This window comes from Eriocheir sinensis, chromosome 58 (genome assembly GCF_024679095.1).
Source record: "Eriocheir sinensis breed Jianghai 21 chromosome 58, ASM2467909v1, whole genome shotgun sequence".
In the NCBI taxonomy this organism is placed as follows: Eukaryota; Metazoa; Arthropoda; class Malacostraca; order Decapoda; family Varunidae; genus Eriocheir; species Eriocheir sinensis.
In genome coordinates, this window is record NC_066566.1 from 1,173,996 (window position 1) to 1,195,191 (window position 21,196).

Genomic DNA, 21,196 nt, shown 5'->3' on the forward strand with positions numbered 1-21,196 from the left:
TCCCTCATAATTATTTGGCAGGTATATAACCATGACAACGAAGGCGATGCACGAGGAGTTACATGATTCTCTTCCTTCACTGTAATCCATATCCTGCTGGAGTGCATCAATCTCAAACACTCGTCATAGCGGCTACTTCGCCTTCCTCAATGAGTATCTGTTGGGCTTCCCAGAGAATATTTTTCTCCATAGGAAGTTTTCTTTTTTTAATGGCTGTACGGCTTGTGACTAGGGGGTCACGGCTCGTACACGAGGTGTTCACGGCCCGTGCAATTTTATAAATAAATTTCTTAAAAATCTGGCATTGCAAAAAGACTCAAACCCAAGTGCCTTAAGTGATCCTTAGGCTGTGGGCTTCCTTTGAGGTATCAGTTTAGATTGTTTGGACTTCCAATTCTGCAATTGATGACAGTGTTTTAACTCGTAATTTTTAGGTGGTTTTCTATGCTCGTCAAGTGTAACCATGCAGGCTTTACAATAACATTTGCGTCCACTAATAGCTGTACGACTCGTGAACTACCCACATTTGTTTATGGGATTCCCACGAACACAAAAACTCGGCACAAGAATATCTTTCCATGCAAATATCTTTTCAATATGATCATATTCGCCATGGAAAAAGCGAGACAATCCTCGATGTTTTGCTTCGACAAGACGGCCTTAATTTGTACGTCTCGTGACCGTGTACGAGTTATGTCCACCTCACCCTACAGGTGAAACGTTTTATTTAAGCCATATTAATAAATGAAACATGTAGATCCCATACCAAAGTAGAATTTGACTCTTATAGATCACATGGCTATGTAGATCGCATACTCCCTCCCTTGTTGTGCTTTCCTTCCTCCCATTGTATCTTTTTAGTTTCATGGTGCTACCTACACATGTATTAATTGTTGTATAATCACACTCTGTCCTGCCTGGGGGTTGGGATGGCATGTTCCTCCCTTCTCCCTCGTTGTTTACCTGCAACAATAAACTATCAATCAATCAATCAAAGTAGCACCGATTAGTCACTATGGGCAGAATGAACCTGCTGCAGGCTGTATAGTTTGCTTCCCTGCTAACCTCTGCTGGCCGGGGCTGCCACAGGAAGGCCGTGGACAGGAGTAATTGATGCTGGATGGTGCACAACCACTACAAGCTCAGTCCCTTATGTCTGCTCCCTTGACTAAATCAAGGCCTTTATTTTTTTTAGCACTTGTCCCCTACCATTGTATCTTTTTAATATCCTGGTGTTACTTCCACATGTATCCTTAGTTGTATAATCATACTCTGTACTGCCTGGGGGTTGGGATGGCATGCTCCTCCCTTCTCCTTTGTTACTTGCAACACTAAACTATCAATCAACCATTACAAGTTGTAGTGACTTGTACTACTGATGGTGCATTATCCCGGCAGGCTATGGCAGCGCACGGTCTCCTTCTGCTCAGCGACACTTCCCTTCATTTATGTAACCTTTCACATCTTCTTGAACTCACACCGTATTAATATTACCCCGAGAAGTTGGCACCCACCTCCCGGGCCGGCCAATCACCTGCCTCGCCTGACCTCCTCCGAATCCCCGCCCGGCCTGACACAATGCTCTTCTTCCGCGTTTTTCCGATATACTATACAACATTTAAGGGTTATCAGCCTCCTACATTTTTACTGAAGGCTTCATAAAGATAATATGTACGCGATAACGGGCAAATCAAGTGACTTCACACCTTAAAGCCAGCCTAAAGTTCAGCGCCACCGTCGGGAGAAGTTGAGTTCCTGTGAGTTTGCCGTGCAAGTGCAACCAGTGGCACCCAGCACACGTGAAGTACCGGGCTTTAACTAATGGCGTGTATTTAATAGGACGCTAGTGTTGCATTGCCCTACATTGCCGTGATCTAGAGGACAAGAAACCTCGGAATCATGAACTTGGTGAGGACATCAAGGCAGGTGGTGGGTCTGCGGCAGGCACTGACCCTCCTGCAGAAGGCCACGGCAGGGGGCGGCGGGGGGCAGACCAGGCACTACCACTCCCTGCAGGGGGTCTACGGCCACAAGCACCAGGAGCCCAAGGACTTCTCATGTGAGGGTTGTTATGCGGTATATACATCACAATTATAAAAACACATTAAACAAGGGGCCTAGGGTATCGGAAAAGCCGCTTATTAGAATCTGATTGATCTCCATTTCGAACTTGGTTAATGCCTCTGGACCCTAATTGAACGTTTTGAAAATTACCCTTGATATTAAGTTGTTTCTCCTGTAAGTGTGTGTAGTAATGCCTCTGTTTGGACCCTAATTGAACGCTTTGAAAATTACCCTTGATATTAATTTCCCCTGTGTGTGTAGTAATGCCTCCGTTTGGACCCTAATTGAATGCTTTGAAAATTACCCTTGATATTAGTTTCCCCTGTATATGAAGTAATGCCTCTAGACCCTAATTGAACGCTTTGAAAATTACCCTTGATATTAATTTCCCCTGTAAGTGTATGCAGTAATACCTCTGTTTGGACCCTAATTTAATGCTTTGAAAATTACCCTTGATATTAATTTTCCCTGTAAGTGTGTGTAGGTGTATGAGGGATATGAAGCGTGAAAAATGAGAAAAAATCACCCCTCACACAAACCATTTCATTATATATATCAAAGCATTTGTGATCAGATTATGTATCATCTTTTTTTGGGGGGTTTATATCGTGGCACAAATTTGGCCCATCTTTGCTACACGGTAAAGCCACAAATTTAGCCCGTCGCTGCTGCTGGGTTAAGGTGATATAAGCCTCGCCATTCATACTGCCATCCTTTCCACGCAGTACCAGAAGATGTTGTTCAGCGGAGAGCAGAGGAGAGCAATCTATTCCGGTGGATCAGTGCTTATCGAGAGTATGGTCACCTGACAGCAGACATCAACCCAATCAAGCCAAACAGCAGGTGAGGCAGGAGAATAGGCAGGTGTTAGGTTTGAAGCCCCAATGAAAGGTAAAGTTTGCTGTCATTAATAGTTTGATTGTTGTCAGCTAAAAATTATATCCTCCACAGACAGCTGTACTCAAGACAGGTGAATCTTGCACTATGTATTGGTTCCTTTTTTATTTAGAAATCATCATAATTTTCTGCCATTAATAATACACTCCAGAACAGCAGCCTCTCCTTATGTCTTCCACTACTCTTGTGTTATTGTACTCCATCATTAGAATGTCATATTCGTCAACTTTTGTCTGTTCTCTGATCCTTGATGCTCGCCTTCTATCTTCATGATATATCCCATTTTTGCACTTGATTGATGATGAAGTTTAAAGAGAGTAAATTTCTCAGACAGGTGCCGGAGCTGGCGCCTGAGCTGTATGGCCTCAGCAGCAGTGCCTCATACAACCCTCGAGGCCTTTTGGCTGGCTGTGAGGGCAGCTACAGTCTCCAGCAGCTGCAGGACATCCTGAAGGAGAAATATTGTGGCCACATTGGTGTGGAGTTTTCCTATTTACCTGTAAATTTCTTTTACCTCTTCTTAACTCTTAAGTGTTTCATGATCACTATTTAGGATCCAAAGCTACTGAAGGTAGTCCTCAGCATTCCATGTTATATTTATGATTCAGATATCATTATTTCTACAAAGGTAAATATTTTTCAAAATTTGCCTTAAGTATAAAAAATATCATGTAAGAGACCTCAGAATTATGTTCCTGCATATATGTGCATACAGATGCCTTTGTATAGTCACTAAAGCATTATTTTTTTATGTATAATTTTCAGACCCTAGAGGAGAGGGAATGGTTTGCTAATTCTGTTGAAGGTCTCTCTGACGAAGTCATTACTGCAGAAGAACGTGTCAGGCTAGCAAGAGACCTGCTGTGCTCCCAGGCTTTTGACAACTTTTTAGCAACTAAGTTCCAAAGTGTGAAGCGTTACGGTGCGGAAGGAGGAGAATCCATGCTGGGCTTTTTCACAGAGACCTTCAGAAAGGCAGCTCAAGGTGAGGCGATATGTATTAATATTTGGTTATCTAATTTATTTGCTTATAATTAGAAGCAACCTATGTTTTAATTTTGTTCTCATGCCTATGATTTGAGCTTTCATTCTTGCTGCTTGTGAATCCTTGAAATATCTTCATGACTAGTTTCACATAATTACTTCTTTACTGCACATTTGTAAAAGTTTCAGAGAAGAGTTTTAATGTATAAAGTATAATAGAAACCCTTATCATAATCTGTCAAAGGAAATATATAAATTTTCTTAATCATACTTGGGAATTTAATTGTGTAAAGGACAGATATTAATGGTTGGACGACTGAAAAGGTGATTTTGGAGTCCCGCAGAGGGTGTGGAGCAGGTTGTGGTGGGCATGGCTCACCGGGGTCGCCTGAACCTGCTGACCGGCATTCTGCAGTATCCTGTCACCATCATGTTCCAGAAGATGAAAGGGATGCCAGAGTTCCCTAGCGATGTCAAGTTTATTGGGGATGTCCTCTCCCACCTAGGTAATGCCTTCTACTTAGCACATAAGAACATAAGAACGTAAGGAGATTGCAAGAGGTCAGTTGGCCTATACAAGGCAGCTCCTATAAGCCAAACCCCACCTAACCTCACTATCTATGAATTTATCCAACCTCTTCTTGAATGTATATCTATGGTAGTGGCACCTACAACATGACTGCCAAGCCTGTTTCTCTCATCTACCACGCTATTGGTAAACCAATTCTTGCCTATGTCTTTGTTGAATCTGAATTTATCTAGCTTAAAACTGTTGCTACATGTCCTGCATGGCTCTTTTACAACCAAAACCCAATTAACATCCCCTTTATTAAAGCCTAAACTTAACCTAACATAACCTAACAATATGAAAAAAAACACTATATGTCTAGACTCAGAAAATTCATATATGCTTCCTTCCTAATGAGACTCTATACAACAAAGTGAGGTCATTCTTTCTTGATTTATACCATAAGGTGCTGGCTATCATGTGTTTGAAGATACCCTAAACTTAACCTAACGTAACCTAACAAAACCCGATAATTAACTATAGGTCTTGACTCAAAAAATTCATATATACTTCCTTACTAATGAGGCTTGCTATACAGCAAAGTGAGATCATTCTTTGTTGATTTATAGCATAAGGTGCTGAATGTGTGTGTGGATGTGCATGCTTGAGTGTTCGTACCTAGTGATTGTATGTTTATAGGATTGAGCAAGGCTCATATTGTCCCAATTTTAAAATTATCTTGTTATAAATCTCTTTCAATCTTTTAATCCTATTTATACATGAAACTTCATAAGAACAAAAGAAGCTCAGATCTGGTAGTACATTCCACTGATCAACTGCTTTATATGGGAAACTGAATTTTCTTGCATCCTCATCACCTCTTTTCTTTAATATTTTCTGTTGTGTTTACTTGATATATGTTTCCCAAGTGATATTAATTTTTCTGTAAAATAAGTGTTTTTGTGTTAAATGAATGTTTTCTGTTCCCTATTTCTGTACATCTTGATGTTCTGTATTCATATTTGATGTTTTTAACAGCCATCTCAGTTGACTTGGAGGTGGGAGGACCAAATCCCTTGTACGTCTCAATGCTGCCAAACCCTTCTCACCTCGAGGCTGTGAATCCTGTGGTCTGCGGCAAGACTCGGGCCCGGCAAAGGACCCTTGGGGAGGGCTACTACTCCTCAGACCCTGATGCTCGGCCAGGGGAGAAAGTGGTGTGCCTGCAAGTGAGTCTGCCTGGGTTATCATGTTCAGGGGTTGACAGTTATGGAAGTGAGGTTTTATCAAAGACATAGAAACTTATTTCTCATTTGAGACACATGGTTTTCTCTTTGTTGGATAGAAATACTGGCTCGTTTGTAGCTCTCCTTTGATTTGAATTACATGTAGTGCCTATCAACTAACACTAATACAAAATGTTTCAAGAAACTGTCAGCTGTTGCAGATATTTGGAGGCAAGTGTCTACATAAATATATATCTAATATCCTTGAAATGGATGGATAGCCTTGAAATGCATGCAATTATGGAAGTCTTTTAGTAAGTAGACTGGCATTATTTACTTATTTTTAGTGTTTATTGAATACAAGTGCATTCTAAATGGTGTTAAACTCATTTGTCTACTTGTTGACTCCATTCCTGCCTGCATGTGTCAGGTGGCATCCCAATTAGCCACCACAAGGAAGGGAGCTCATCATTTGTGCTTGCATGGCCTTAGTTGCCAACCCTCTAACTCAGGGGATGCTAGACTATCCAAGGCAGGGACGTTCTTTTCCCTAAGCCGAGATGTACTTGCCACACACCCCATGTGTCACCATCATTTCTTGAGCCATTACTACCCCTCTGCAGGCCAAAGGACTTTCCCAGCATTTTCCACCTCTATCTGATGATATGTACTCCATCCTACTCTGGCAAATGCTTGGATTTCATCTCCATTTGGTCTTCTGTGCTGCCTTCTAGAGTTTCTGTGTGGCCACTGCTACTTTGGCTGCCCATCTGTTTTTAGTTTTATGGATGATGTGACCTGCTCAAGTCTATCCTTATTCTTAATTGCCATCACTACATCTTCTTCCATTGTGTGTTCCTTACTCCACGATGCATGCTTCCTGTCTCCGTGTTATGCCAAGCATTTTTCTCCATTCTTCTTTGTACTCTTCGTTGCTTTCTCTTTAAATCTTGTGTTAGATACAAAGTTTGTGAATCATATCTAAGATTGGGAGGATTCACTTAATGTATTGGAAAAAAAATCAGGTGATGTGACATATTTTGTTTTGAAAGTAGTGGTTTATGATGTAAGTTTGTGGGTCTTCAATATAAAGTGTTAGTATTGAATAAGATAGTGTTGAAGGAAGATACATATAAGTGATTTGCAAAATGTAACTGTGTAAGCAGTGTCTTGATGCCTCCCTTCTGCAGGTGCACGGGGACGCAGCTCTCTCAGGGCAGGGGGTGATTCAGGAGACCCTCGCCCTCTCTGCTGTGCCCCACTTCAACATTGGGGGAGCTTTGCATGTTGCCATCAACAATCAGGTATGTATTGTATACCAATGTAATTATTTTGTATGTTTACATTATATTTTTCTTTCATTCTTTTTTTTAGATACCACCTATAGTGCCTGTAGACTTTCTTTGGGATATCCCTTGGACAAACCCAGCCCATTATTGGTGTGGGCAAATTTTGTTTATAGTGGTTGCTGTGATGTATGGCTCTTGCTTGACCCATGCTGACCCCTGGTGCTCCAGTTGAACAAAGTTGCTGAAGTTAGAGTTGATTGAAGATTTGGGCAGCATGTGGGCCACTGGGCGATGGTTGGAAATTGTCAGTGACCGTTAGTCGAACTCAGGCGTAGGTCCTCAGGCTCACCACACCCACTCACTGACTACTCGGCCACCGCCTCCAAATTATGTTGTTTCAAATTTAATAAAGTATCTTGGTGATTGACAGAGGCTGCCGAACTGAGTAAATATCATTGTACATGAATTGGAAAACTAAGTTAACCGACAGAGGAAAACAAAGTGCAAAGTGACATTAAGTGCCATATTTTTTCTTACCGCAGTTCATGATTTGATACACATTTGGGAACAACAGTTAGCGGGCTTTTTAATCTATATTTTCTTTTCGTTTCCCTTGAGTTGCTCGCTGTGCTGTAAAAAAAAAGCAGCCATAGTGTGTAACAGTGTGGCCAGACATGGACTTTCAAAATTATGCCACTCGGCCAAGCTAGACTCTTCCATTGCTCATTTCACCATCCTAAGTTATGTTGCACCCTTCTAGTACTAACGTTACTACTCCTAACACCTCATTGATCAGCTACACCCACAAAGCATTCACTTCACACCCTGCCTCAACCCCACAGATTGGCTACACCACCCCCGGGGAGCGGACACGGTCGACAAGATACTGCACTGACGTGGCCAAGATGTGCAGCATGCCAGTCATCCATGTTAATGGTGATGACCCGGAGGTATGTCCAGTGGCAGCTCTGTGGCTGAAGTACAATGCTTTAAATTACATATCTGTTTTGTATTTAAAAAGGTTTGTCATATTTAGAAATATTTTGTTAATACTGTGTTCTTTTGGTGATTTACTTGCTCTCGTTTTAAAACTAGATATTCTTCCTTTGAATTATGATGAGAGAGACAATGAGAATAGCTTAGTGCAGCTCCTCTTTATGTGGTGTTTTATCTTACAGTTTTGGTAGAAGGTGGACAGTGAAAGATCCTGCAGCTCAATGTATTATGTCTTAATGCCCTCCCACAGGCTGTAGTGAAGGCTGCCAGGCTGGCTGTTGCTTACCAGAGAAAGTTCCGACGAGATATATTTGTGGACATACTCTGTTGGCGACGATGGGGCCACAACGAGCTGGACAACCCACGCTTCACCAACCCTTCCATGTACCAAACCATAGATGTGCGCAGGTGTGTGGGGCAGGATTATTACAGGCTTATAAAGAGAAATTCCTCACTGAAGTGTTTTCTCTGGTCTTAGTTTTATGTTTTAACTTGTATTCACAGACACCATTTTGAATCCCCACACTGGCAACATTAAATAGGATAGTTGATGATGACTGATTGTTATGATGTGGAAGAGTTAAAGGAATGCATTGTGTGATTGATCTACCTTTGTGCCCTCTGCAGGAGTGTGCCAGATTCCTACACTGCCCAGTTAGTGGAGGAAGGGGTCATGCAGCAAGAAGAGGTCACTAAGATCACTGCTGGCCACATGACCTTCCTTGCAGAACAGTTCAAGCTGGTGGACTCCACTGTTCCAAAAGTAATAATCTTTATGTCATGTTCTTTTCTTATAATGCACATTGCCAATATTATAGAAAAAATTCCACTAGATTATTTACATTTGTTCCATTTCATACTATGTTTCAATCCTCAAACACAGTAATATTGCTTTCTAAATGCCACCATCATTATGAATACAGTTTTGAATTCGGTGATTGGTGGCATCCTCTCCTCTTACTCACAACTGAGAGAGCCCGGGTTCGATTCCCGGGCGGAGTGGAAAAATTTGGGCGGCTTTTCCGATACCCTACGCCCCTGTACACCCAGCAGTGAATGGGTACCAGGTATTAATCGGGGGTTGTGTCCCGTCTCCTGGGATCTGTTCCCTTCTCCTAGAATTCCTTCCCCTTTTGTCTCTCTCCGGCATATGACCACAGATGTTGCGCCGACTAAACAAAACTTTCCAACTTTTTCTCCTTTTACTTTATTATGACCAATACTACTCACATCTTGAGACATTTGACTAGTTTGTTATTGCAATAGTGAGATGTATCTGTTTTCATCCTGATACATATTTTGATAATATATAATTAAAATTTTACTTCTGAGACAAGAGGTAGAGTCATATGTAATCATGATTGGCCAACACATGTAGAAAATATGAGTCATGATAAGTTGTGGGATTTTACTACAACCTTGGTGCCTCTTCTCCTTTCAGGCACCTCACCTAGAGAAGCAGTGGGCAGGGCTGGTCCAGGCTCCCTCATCCCTGCAGGTTTGGGACACAGGCTTGGACACCAAAACTCTGCAGTATTTGGGAGCAAAATCTGTAGAGGTTCCAGAAAATTTTGTAAGCATCTATAGCAGATTTCTGTCTTTTGTCTTTTTCTCCAATGTCCTGTTACCTGATAGAAACTTCCATCTCCAGCTTTCCTTGTTTTGTCACCTAATTGCTTGCCTACTATCTCTCCAATTCATCCACTATTGATCATTTCACTGGTGGAGACCCCTGACACCTCTACCTCAATCCTCCCTTCACAAGTCACCCTCATTCATTCTTATCTCCACACCATCTCAAAGCACTCCTTTTCTCCCATTCCACCACTCCTTTTATTGCTACACCTATGCCAAACCTCATGCATGCTTTCATTATGTTCTCCATCCCATCCTGACACACCACACTCACCTCATGTCACTCATTTCTACTGGGCACATTTGTAACTGCTGAGGTTTATTCAACTTCTGTGTCTGGTACTTAGGACAGAGTTGGGAGGAGGAGGATATTTCTTATACCCTTCATTACACCCATACTCACCCTTCTTCCTTTTGCACCTCTCCAAAGCATTTATTTATTTATTACCTGTCTGCCCTTCATTGCTCTCCCTCCTTGCATCCACAGAATTGTTTCTAAGTACTTAACCTTAATTACATCCTCCATCCTCTCAGCCATGAGCACATTTGTAGTTAATGGAGAAAAGATCTCTTAAGTGCAGTGAACAATGTTATCATGCACAAATTATCAGTAATGACTGAGTATGGTAATGCACAACTCAAACAAATCGTCTTGCCCCAACAGAATGTCCACAAACACCTGAAGAAGACCCACATAGAGGCCAGGCTACAGAAGCTTGCAGAAGGCCGTAGTCTGGATTGGGCTACAGCAGAAGCCTTGGCCTTTTCCTCACTGTTGTACCAAGGTCAGTGCTCAGCTTCTAATGCAACATGAAAACAAATTGAATATCATTAATCATGTATACCTAATTATATCAACTATAATTGTTGCTAAGAATAACTGACCCTTTTGTTACTTTGCTATACATTCTCCCAGGGTTCAACGTGCGAATCAGTGGCCAGGATGTGGGTCGGGGCACCTTCTCCCAGCGCCACTGTATGCTGGTTGACCAGGAGACTGATGAAATGTACATTCCCCTCAACCACATCAGTGAAGACCAGAGTGGCAAGCTGGAGGTGGCCAACAGCATTCTCTCTGAGGAGGCAGTGCTGGGCTTTGAGTACGGCATGTCTGTGGAAAGCCCCAAGACCTTATGCATCTGGGAGGCTCAGTTTGGAGACTTCTTCAATGGGGCCCAAATCATGATCGATACTTTTGTATCTGGTGGTGAAGGTGAGGCCGTATGGTAAAATGTATTCATTAACTTTATTACCCAGTCAGTAATTGCTTTAATATTTTAGAAGCCTTTCCTATTGAGTCCTGTGCTGCACATGTAATTTCTGTATCAACTGAAGTGACATTATAAAAGTCTGAGACCACAAAACATAAAATCTCGTAGCATTCTTGAAAACATTGAACTGATACCTTCATGACACTCCTTCCCTTGACATGCATTTCTCTGCAGCTAAGTGGTTGCTGCAGAGTTCCCTAACAATGGTGCTGCCTCATGGCTATGATGGGGCAGGTCCTGAACATTCCTCATGCCACATGGAGAGGTTCTTACAGAACAGCAGCTCCAGTGAGACAGCACCAGATGGAGAGGATGTGAACTGGTTCATTGTGAACCCCACCACACCAGCACAGTACTTCCATGCCCTCAGGCGCCAGGTAGGGCAGGAGTGAAGCCATTATTTAATTTCTCTGTGATAGATTGATTTGAATTTTTCCATTATATTACTGTCCCTTTATACTTTTACTTTGTTAGACAAATATTAAATTTTGAATATATAAAATTGTAAAATCTTTTGCTTTGAGTGATGAATAAAAGTAAATCTGTCAACCTGATGGGTTTGGACACTCCTAGATGGTGAGGAACTACCGAAAGCCCATCATCATCGTGGGGCCCAAAGTGCTCCTTCGCCACCCGGCGGCAACCTCCACTCTGGAGGACATGGCTCCAGGAACACACTTTTTCCCTGTTATTGGTGAGTGTTTGGGTAGCCCAGATAATAATGCTGGTCACCACCATGACCATGATGCATTTAGTTGCTGAGCAAGGCTACTCCCACCAGATTTGGATTACTCTTAATTTTAATAGTTTTTACTGAAAAGTTACCTCTGAAGAAAATAATGCATGTGTATTGTAACAAGCAAGGATATAATAATGGATGACAATGTAGGTTATTACCCTAAGTTTTCCATTTTGTTGCTCCAGGTGACTCAAGTGTTAACCCAAGTAGTGTGAGGAAAGTTGTGTTTGTGAGTGGGAAGCACTACTACACACTGCTGGGGGAGAGGGAGGCTCGGGGCATCAAGGACACGGCCATCATCAGAGTGGAGAGTCTGTGTCCCTTCCCAACACAGGAGATCAGTGAGGAATTGCAGAAATACAAGCAAGCAAAGAGTAAGTTGCTTTGCACCTTTTTATTAACATTATTTTTTGTTTTGCATTCTGCACCATTTAGTGTTGGTTATATCATAAACTGTTTTGCTAGTTTATTACTGCCTTGTGATTTTATATCTTTGGAAAATGTTCCCAGTACATTTCTCAGTGTTAATAATGCATGGCAGCTGTTGCCTACCATCGTTAACAGCTACTCAATAGACTACCAATGATTATATGGGTTGTGGTTTGATGTCTGGTATTGACAGTGTTTTGTTGTTCCAGAGTTCGTGTGGTCTCAGGAGGAGCACCGCAACATGGGGCCGTGGTTCTTCGTCCACCCTCGGTTTGAAAATCTTTGCTCTACCAAGGTGAGTGTTGTGACAATCTTACATAACTGCATCCAAGAATTAGCAACGGGGATTTCTTAATGGTCCCTCCATGCGAGAAAAATGAGAAAAAATCATCATTCACACAAACCATTTCATATGTATCAAAGCATTTCTGATCAGTTTATGTATAATCTATTTTTTGGGGTTTAAATCATGGCACAAATTTGGCCCGTCGCTGCTACCAGGTTAAGTATCACTCTTTGTGGTCCGAGAGAAAAATTTAGCCGTAAATGTTCAGTTAATAATCCTCATTGAACTATTTACTGTTGAAATAATGATGAAAAGGATCTGTTTTTTTTTTTGTTACGAAAGAATTTGTGTTTGATAGCAGTAATGTCCTTGTGCTTACATATCATTTGTTTTCCTTTTTTGAGTATACAGGGATTTATTATTTTTATTATTTATTTCTTTACATTGTTTTGTTAGTTTCCTGTTTCCAGACTGCTAATATAGAAACTTTGTGGCAAATCAGATAAAACAGTAATATGAAAATGTCACTATGATGTTGAGGGTAAGTGTGTAAGGATCTCTACACTTGGTTGTGAGTAACTACTTGAGGGCAGAGAGACTAACGGGTTTTCTATTTTGTCCACACTAGCTGGAGTATGCGGGGCGGGACGTGTCGGCCATCCCAGCTGCTGGTGTAGCTCAGGCCCACAAAGTTGAAGCTCAGGAATTGCTCAATAAGACCTTTGCACTCTAACTGGCATTCCATGAAGAGTTCCTAGTCAGAGGAGTACCTATAGTAAAGGTAACATTTTAACTGCACTTAATGGATGATTCGTAAGTCAATATTATCCAATTTCTGATAAACAGAATTCAGAAGCTATTCTTATTACATTCTTAAAAATTTATTTAGGACTTATAAGCTAACGTTAGCTTTTAAAGAATAAGATGTAAATGAATCTGACCAGTTTGAAGACTTGGTATATGAACTAACACATTATAGTGTTAGAAATGATCAAAGATTTATGAGCTAACAGTATCTGATTTGTGTGGCAATTGGAATTAGAATTTTAAAACTAGTCAGTTTAGCAATGCTCACATGACAGTTTGAGTTAAAGTATATAGTCTTTTATTTAGGTGAAAATGCACTTGCCTTCCAAGGTGCCCTTTTGCCACAGAAAGTTTCCTGCCAGCTGATTGGTTGAAAATTCAATGCCCAAATACGTCTTTTGATTTGATATAATTACCAGGTAATGTGAACCAACACTTATTTACTTAAGTTTCTCCATCTGCTATAAGTAATAACAATTAAAAATGGTAATGAGTAAATAGATAGTGAAGTGATATTCAGGAAAGTCTATTTGTTAATGTTGACATTAACACACAAGCACGTGTTTGGCTGCAGACTATTTCTTATGAAATTTTCACATGACTATATTATGATATTCATTAGTTCTGTAATTAGAGATGGGAAAATACTATTAATATATAGTTTTATCTGAGGTATTGTGATCTACAGAATAGGTTTACTGAATAGCATACTGCTACAACACACACCCTCATGCTCTCATCTATAGTCTTCCAAATATGTCGAGGCTGGTCATGAAGCCTCCGTGGGTCCTTTCCTCTGCTCGGTTACACAGTCCCAACTCTATCTTCCTCTCATATGTAAGCTATAGGTAACATATGAGAGGAAAAAATAGGTGTTGGGAGTGTGTGGCAGAGCAGAGGGGAGAAATGGACCCGCGGGAGCCAACGCCAGAACGGACTCGACAATTTGGTTTCACTATAAGTCATTAGAAGTTGATGATTACATGTTTTCTTGTTTGTAGTGCAACTTGCTTATCAGTTAAAACATGTGGAAAAATCCCTATGAAGTAGCATTCAGAACAAATGCTTGTGTTGCTGACTAAGGTAACTGATGTCAACTTATCAAGCTTTACCACTTACCAGCACATTACTTCATAACATATTTAGTCATTATCATTTTTAATTGACATAACATATGTATGAGGGAGAGGAGAGCCAATAATTAAGTGTTGGTTCACATTACCTGGCAGTCATTTCAAATAAAATTATATATTCGAACATTGTTTATTCAAGTGATCAGCTAGCAGGAAACTGTTTGGAAAAAGGGCGCCTCTGCGGGTGAGCCAATTTTTGCAGCAATAATAAAATAGACCGTAGCTAAATTTAATTGACTTATCCAGAACTTTCTATATTTTTCTCATGCTGGTCTCACAGCCTGAACAAATGAGCAGTGGAGGATCTGAGAATGTCAAATGTTTATCTCAAATACAAGTGTCTTCCATTTGAGGGATAGGAAATGTGAATAACTGAACCTGTGAGGAACTGAACAATGGAGGGAGGTAAGTGTAGTGCACTGCTCTCCTGTCTTGCCTTCATACAGTGACAAACACTCCACAGGTTTGTCAGGTGTACAGCAAGTGCCTGGCCATCTCTTACCCTTCCCACATCACAGTCTTCCATTCATGACAAATTTTATTACTACATTTTAAGATACATCCGGTTGTTTTTATGGCTGCTAGGCAGTGGACTGAGGGTGAAAGTTTTATTGGGTTTAAAAGATGTTTTATCATCTATTGATAATGGCTTTGTATTAGTATGATGTGGATGGTGTTACACACACACACACACACACACACACACTCAGGGGTAGAGCGTCTGGCTCACAACCAGAAGGACCGGGGTTCAATTCCCCGGCCGGGTGAAGATAAGTTGGGTTTATCTTCTTTCATGTGTAGCCCCTGTTCACCTAGCAGTGAGTAGGTACGCGACATCAGGCAAGGAGTTGTGACCTCGTTGTCATGGTGTGTTGTGTGTGAGTGGTCTCAGTCCTACCCAAAGATCGGTACTACGAGCTCTGTGCTCTTCCGTAGGGGAACGGCTGGCTGTCTCGAGAGAGACCCGCAGCAGACCAAGAGGTGAAATTACACACACACACGCTCGCTACACAACCAAGAGATTCTGGGTAGTCGTTTCCTGCCTCCAGGGTGTGTATAAAGTTTCAGCCATACCCAGAGATCTGTCACTTTAGAGCTCCAAGCTCATTTGAAGAGAGTACTGGCTGGCAATTCTGAGTTCAGCGTGTGGTCAGACCATGATGGTGAACTACACTGGAGACGGAGCTCGTGAGAACTATTAATGTTCACAATTTTGAGAATAGGTTGTATAGATGCAGATGAGGAGACAACAGAGTACAAACATGACAGATCTTGTTTACTTAAACTTAGTAAACACCCCACACAAAGCACCCACACATGAGAGAGTGTGAGAGAGTGTGTGTGTGTGTGTGTGTGTGTGTGTGTGTCAAGTCTAGCCTGAAGAGGAAGCTTGAAGATCTGATCAGTGTTATAGTTGGTTTCATTTCACTGTCCATCCACAGAGCGTGAATGTTGATAGACGTGCCACATGCGTATTGTGGCTCATGAGTGGCTGAAGATTGACATGTCCGATATCATTGGCTACGTGTGATAAATATTTAAACTATTTTTCAGTAATAGAATCCGTCGGAGGGTAGTGTTGCTTTCTAAACTACCCTCCTATGGATCTATCTCTGCTGTGGTAGATGGTCACTGTTCCTCCCCTAAACCTATCAACAGTGGTGTACCGCAGGGCTCTGTCCTATCTCCCACTCTTTCTGTTCATTGATGATCCTTCAAAACAATCTGTCCTATCCACTCTTATGTCGATGACTCTACTCTGCACTACTCAACGTCTTTTAACCCGAGTGACATGTTCCAGACCATTAGCTCTATGCATTACAAAGGTACGCAGCTATAACTCCTCACGTCCCAACCCTCATCTGTGCCCACCTTCTTCAGGGGAGAAATGCACATTAAAATATGTATAAATAAAGAAGTGCTCTGAATCTGTATGGCTTAGCACTGGTGATGCAGAAATAAGGATATATTGTGAAAGTGTAAGAGGATTAAAATCAAAGTGTGACATAGTTTCAGTTGTAGGTGGAAGTGTTGGATATTAAATGTGCCTTAAAGTGTAATCGCTGTTTTAATTGGTGTTCTCTCTATGGCTTTAACCCCTTGACTGTGGATTTCTCACAAGAAGACATTACCAAGCTACAGGAATGGAACAAAAAGTGGCTGCTACAATTCAGTGAAGAGAAATGTAAGTCATGCACCGTGGGAGGGGATTTCCAGCATACCATTACCACATGGGAAACACTCCACTATCCACCACAGAGGCAAAGAAAGACCTGGAAGTATATGTTACCAGGCTACCAGTGAGAGCCAAATCCGTGCCAATCGCAGCGGACGGGTTAAGGGAAGTGAAGGGTGATGATGTGCTTCAACATAATGGTGAACCTGGTGTCATCAAGTTCCCCATATGTTCCCTTGCTGGATTGCATATCCACAACATATACTCCAAAAGTATACATTACCATATTTCAGCATTTCTGCTTAACGTTATGCCATCCAAGGAACTTTCCTACTTTGAACTTTTTTATTGCTTCCTCTTTCTCACCTGTCTCTGCCTCCCCCTGTGGATAGGTAAGAGGTAAAGGTGGGTGTGTACGCTATAACTGCACGTGGCTGTGTTGCTCATCTCCGATCCAGTGGCCCTTTGAGCCAGTGATAGGTAACAATCAATTCCCTCGGGGCATGACAATGTAAATCCGGGATTGCCACGGTTTACCTTCCCCAGGTTTCCCAGGTACCCATTTATTGACCAGCCCGAAAGGGAGGATGAACAGCTGGGTGAGCTGTATGCCCACTGCCTGGGCCGGGATTCTAACCTGTGCCCGCAGAGTGATAGCCAGGCACGCTGGCCACTAGACCACGGAGGCGTGAGATTGCTGCCCTACATTCGTCTTTGTTCCTATACTGGTCACTTCTCTCTCCCACACTCATTCATCACAAACTAAAATATACTTTGTTTGTAAGACATTTATCTCCTCATTCCTTTCACTAACACCACATCACTTATTTTTATCCCAACTTCACAATGTAAATTGGTCAAACCCCAACTACGTACCCAGGAAATCCCCAGCCAGGCCTTGCAAATCAGTGTCCTTTCTTGACTCAGTACTAATCTCAGCTTCATTCTCATGGACATCAGGAATTCTTACCACTGAACCTCCACCACTCAGCCTGTGCTCGACCTGCCACGCCCCACGAATGGGTTGTGGATGGTCCTCAAAGCCCTGAACAGGTCATGGGGCACCAGGGACGAACACAGCTTCATCATTGTGGTGTGAGGTCACTTCGTTATGGTCAGGAAACTTGGCTGTCTTATTATAGAAGCCTGTCCTTGTGGCATATTTGGATTTTTTTTGTTCAACTACCATGTCACGTAACTTCAATTGAATGGTTGCAGAATGACATTGTAGAACTTACATAACGTATTTATTATTTTGTGTCAATATCATGGGCCCACTCATATTTTCAAGTTTACCTGTCATTTCCCTCCTTGGGTTGTGGTATGACATTAGTTCTATCTGCTTGGTTGAGAATTGTCCATACTTACTGCAGCAGTACTACAGAGGGAGCCCACAAAGACTGCAAGGGAAGGTAGTCAAGAAAACACAAGGTCAGGCACGGCAGATTAGACAAAACTGAATTATGTTCTAAACTAACCTCAACTTTGCAACACTTCATTGATTGCACTGATTTTTACTGTCACTCTACAAGGTATTGCAAAAGGTGTAAGAAAACATGAATTACTATATGTTTTACACATCTGTACATCAGCTGGTACATTTCTTTTTGTGGCACTGAACTTCTTATTGTGACATCACTAAGAAAGGCCATACGTAAAAACTAATTCAGCCACATAATCTTTTTAAAAAATAATTTATATTTAAAATCACATTATTGGTTAAAATAATTGTGAGGATGTAATTAATCAGGAAATTAAGGGGAAAAATTAAAACTAATAAATTTAGATTTTTAAGTAACTACCATTCACTATAGATATGTCCTTATTGAGTGCTCCATAACTGTGAAGTGGAACTGATGGGTCTTTACTAGTCCTTTCTCTGGAAATCCTACCCACATTTTCAATATCAACATCTATTTTATTGATCAGATACATCATTAATCTGGTACACTGTACGTATTATCTTACGTAAGTCATTTCAGGCTTACTTTCAGAAATGGGAATACTTTTTTTTTTCTTTCAGTGATGTAGCTTAGGGGGGAAGCAGTAGGGGGCTCATGCCTCAATGAGAATTCTGTGACCCCATTGAGATTTTCAAATGTATATATAATATCAGGTTTACAAAACCCATCAGGCCCATCAAGAATACTGCAGAAGTGCATGCAACCTCCTGCAGGCAGCCAGCACCCCCATGAAAGCCTTGTGCATCTTTCTCCCCCTCTGAGCCCACCACTGGGAAAAATATCTGGCTAAGCCACTGCTTCTCACATGATCATATACACTCTTTGAGAGGAACTTTTCTGCTACTTAAATAAATAAGTGTCAGCACATTATATTCTGAGGAGTCTGTCAGGACAGTATGTTTGAAAATAAATTGAACATCAATTTGCAAAGAATACTACACAATACCTGTATTCATTTAACAGCAAGTTCACAATAAAGTATACATATATAGGATCACTATGTATCCTCTATTTCCATCCTAGGATACATCCATACTATGTGGTTCTGTAAGAAAACAATAATTCGTGCACACAAAAGAAAAGATTTTCCAGACAATACTGTAACGAAGGAAGATATGGCAGATCCGTTACGTCAGGATCAGACACCTAATGTAACCAGAACACTCAACACCGACACGTTCTCTCTCCCCGCCAGGGAAGTCTAACACTGTACACTGACCCGGGGCACCATTTCCAGAGCTAGACATGAAGTATGCCTACATATTATGTCTTTGGCACAAACAAAATATAATAAATTGAAAACCTTTCTATAGTGGATATATGCATTATATGTTTTATTAAAAATATGAATTTTCATAATGATATGAACATGTAATACATAGAAGTAGATATGTATGTATGTATGTATGTATGTATGTATGTATGTGTGTGTGTGTGTGTGTGTGTGTGTGTGTGTGTGTGTGTGTGTGTGTGTGTGTGTGTGTGTATATATATATATATATATATGCAGGAGCTTCACTTAATTGTGAGAGCATGAATTCAAGTTAACCATGGGAGACATCAAAGTAGAGATGGCAAGTACTTACATGTATTACATATTCAGATAGACAGATCAAATCATCCGTCTGTATGAAGATGTAATGCCTGTAAGTATTTATCGCCTCTACTTTGATATCTCCCGGGGTTGTCTTGCGTTCATGCTCCCAGAGTGAAGTGAAAGGTAAAAAGGTAACCTCTACAGCTATAAACGGTATACGCTATAGCTGTGTGTGACCTCGGTGCTCACCTCCGTCGCATTAACCCTTGACTCTGTGGTGGGTGAAAACCCATCACCCAGAAACAGAGGGCCAGTGTGACATCCAGGCTACCACAGTTTACCTTCCCCAGGTAGCCATATATCGACCAGTCCAAAAGGGAGGATGAACAGCTGGGAGAGCTGCACACTGACTGCCTGGGCCGGGACTCGAACCCGGACCTACTTATTCATAGCTAGGCATGCTAATCACTGCACCACGAAGTGAAGCTCCTGCATATATATATATATATGCATGCATGCATGTAGACTATATGTGTGTGATCATTGTTATTATCATTTACCCAAGTGCATGGTAAGCATGTGTGTGAAGGGCAATAGACTTAAAGAAAACAGTCACAGGAGAGATCAATCAACAAAATGGGCCACATCTCCATTTTTTGACACAATTATAAGCTCGACTCCTGTTTATTACAATTAAGTAAATACACACACACACACACACACACACACACACACACACACACACACACACACACACACACACACACACACACACACATGAATAAAGCGAGGTGAAGGAAATGAAATTCAATGTAAAACAATACAAAAAACTGGAAACGAATAAAAGTACTAAAAGGCAGTCACTAAATTATTCAATGAAAACTGATCAAATACCAGTGGCTTGGCTAGAGAGGGAAAAACTTGGAAGTGTCGGTCCAGAGTAATTTGTAACCTCAGCAGCACATTAATATGATTGTAGAGAAAGGTGTTGATGAGCCTAAGAGTGGCGCTTCACTGCATGGATCAGAAGATGAAGAGGATATCAAAAGAGGCTCTGATCCACCCCACATTGAAACCTGCAGCAGTAGTTTGGTCCCAATACACAAAAAGAGATATAGAGACTGTGAGACTATAAAGAGCAGCAGACATAATGATCCTAGTCATGCATAGAAAGACTGGGAAGATTAGGACTACCACCCTCATAAGAAAGAAGGGAGGTGAAGTGTTTAGGGCAATGGTGGGGGTAGACAGACTTGGCGGGGAAGATCTATTTGTGTGGGGTGGGGGAGACACAACGGAGTATGAAACTATTGAAGACAAGACGATTGAAGGCTATAATAAAATACAAATTTCCGGATAGATGCAGTGAACTGGGAAGTGGCCTAGGTAGGGAGATTGTCAAGCTCAGAACCTCAAATGAATTTAAAGCCATTTTACTGATCGAGACATCGAGACTGGACCCCAAGAGTGTAGCTGAACTCCTGTGTATATCAAGTACACACACACACACACACACACACACACACACACACACACACACACACACACACACACACACACAATTATTTGGTGCTCTACACAGCCAGCTGCTCAGCCATACATATATATGCCTGTCTAGACACAAAGGACAGGACAATCCACTTCCAAGGCTGTGAACTTTCCATGAAGGTTAATAAAGAAGGTCAGGTTCCCATGATGAGCTACACATTAGTATTTGCATACATACATGATATAAGCAAATTAAAAAAGATTGTAT

The 21,196-nt window shown here is 41.4% G+C and overlaps 1 protein-coding gene and 1 long non-coding RNA gene across 2 annotated transcripts; both read left to right on the top strand.

The window, feature by feature from the left end:
* Positions 1-1,740: 1,740 nt before the first annotated feature.
* LOC126985020 (2-oxoadipate dehydrogenase complex component E1-like) lies at positions 1,741-13,896 on the top strand. The gene is made up of 18 exons (XM_050839261.1): positions 1,741-2,059; positions 2,790-2,907; positions 3,292-3,460; positions 3,727-3,946; positions 4,290-4,451; positions 5,492-5,682; positions 6,870-6,983; positions 7,811-7,918; positions 8,215-8,372; positions 8,592-8,727; positions 9,406-9,537; positions 10,264-10,384; positions 10,516-10,812; positions 11,045-11,247; positions 11,444-11,564; positions 11,795-11,983; positions 12,248-12,333; positions 12,953-13,896. The coding sequence occupies exons 1-18, from the start codon at positions 1,900-1,902 to the stop codon at positions 13,055-13,057; spliced, it is 2,790 nt and encodes a 929-aa protein (XP_050695218.1). The 5' UTR covers positions 1,741-1,899; the 3' UTR covers positions 13,058-13,896.
* Positions 13,897-13,960: 64 nt separating this feature from the next.
* On the top strand, positions 13,961-20,272 carry LOC126985021 (uncharacterized). Its single transcript, XR_007738280.1, has 2 exons — positions 13,961-15,553; positions 15,587-20,272. It is a non-coding gene; the product is annotated as an uncharacterized LOC126985021 (long non-coding RNA).
* Positions 20,273-21,196: the final 924 nt, after the last annotated feature.

What these genes read in the sequence shown, in the direction of transcription:
- LOC126985020 (XM_050839261.1), top strand. Translation starts at nt 1,900, where the DNA reads ATGAACTTGGTGAGGACATCAAGGCAGGTGGTGGGTCTGCGGCAGGCA. An exon ending in GGAGCCCAAGGACTTCTCAT is followed by an intron (nt 2,060 to 2,789) that starts GTGAGGGTTGTT and finishes CTTTCCACGCAG; the next exon opens with TACCAGAAGATGTTGTTCAG. An exon ending in GAAATACAAGCAAGCAAAGA is followed by an intron (nt 11,984 to 12,247) that starts GTAAGTTGCTTT and finishes TTGTTGTTCCAG; the next exon opens with AGTTCGTGTGGTCTCAGGAG.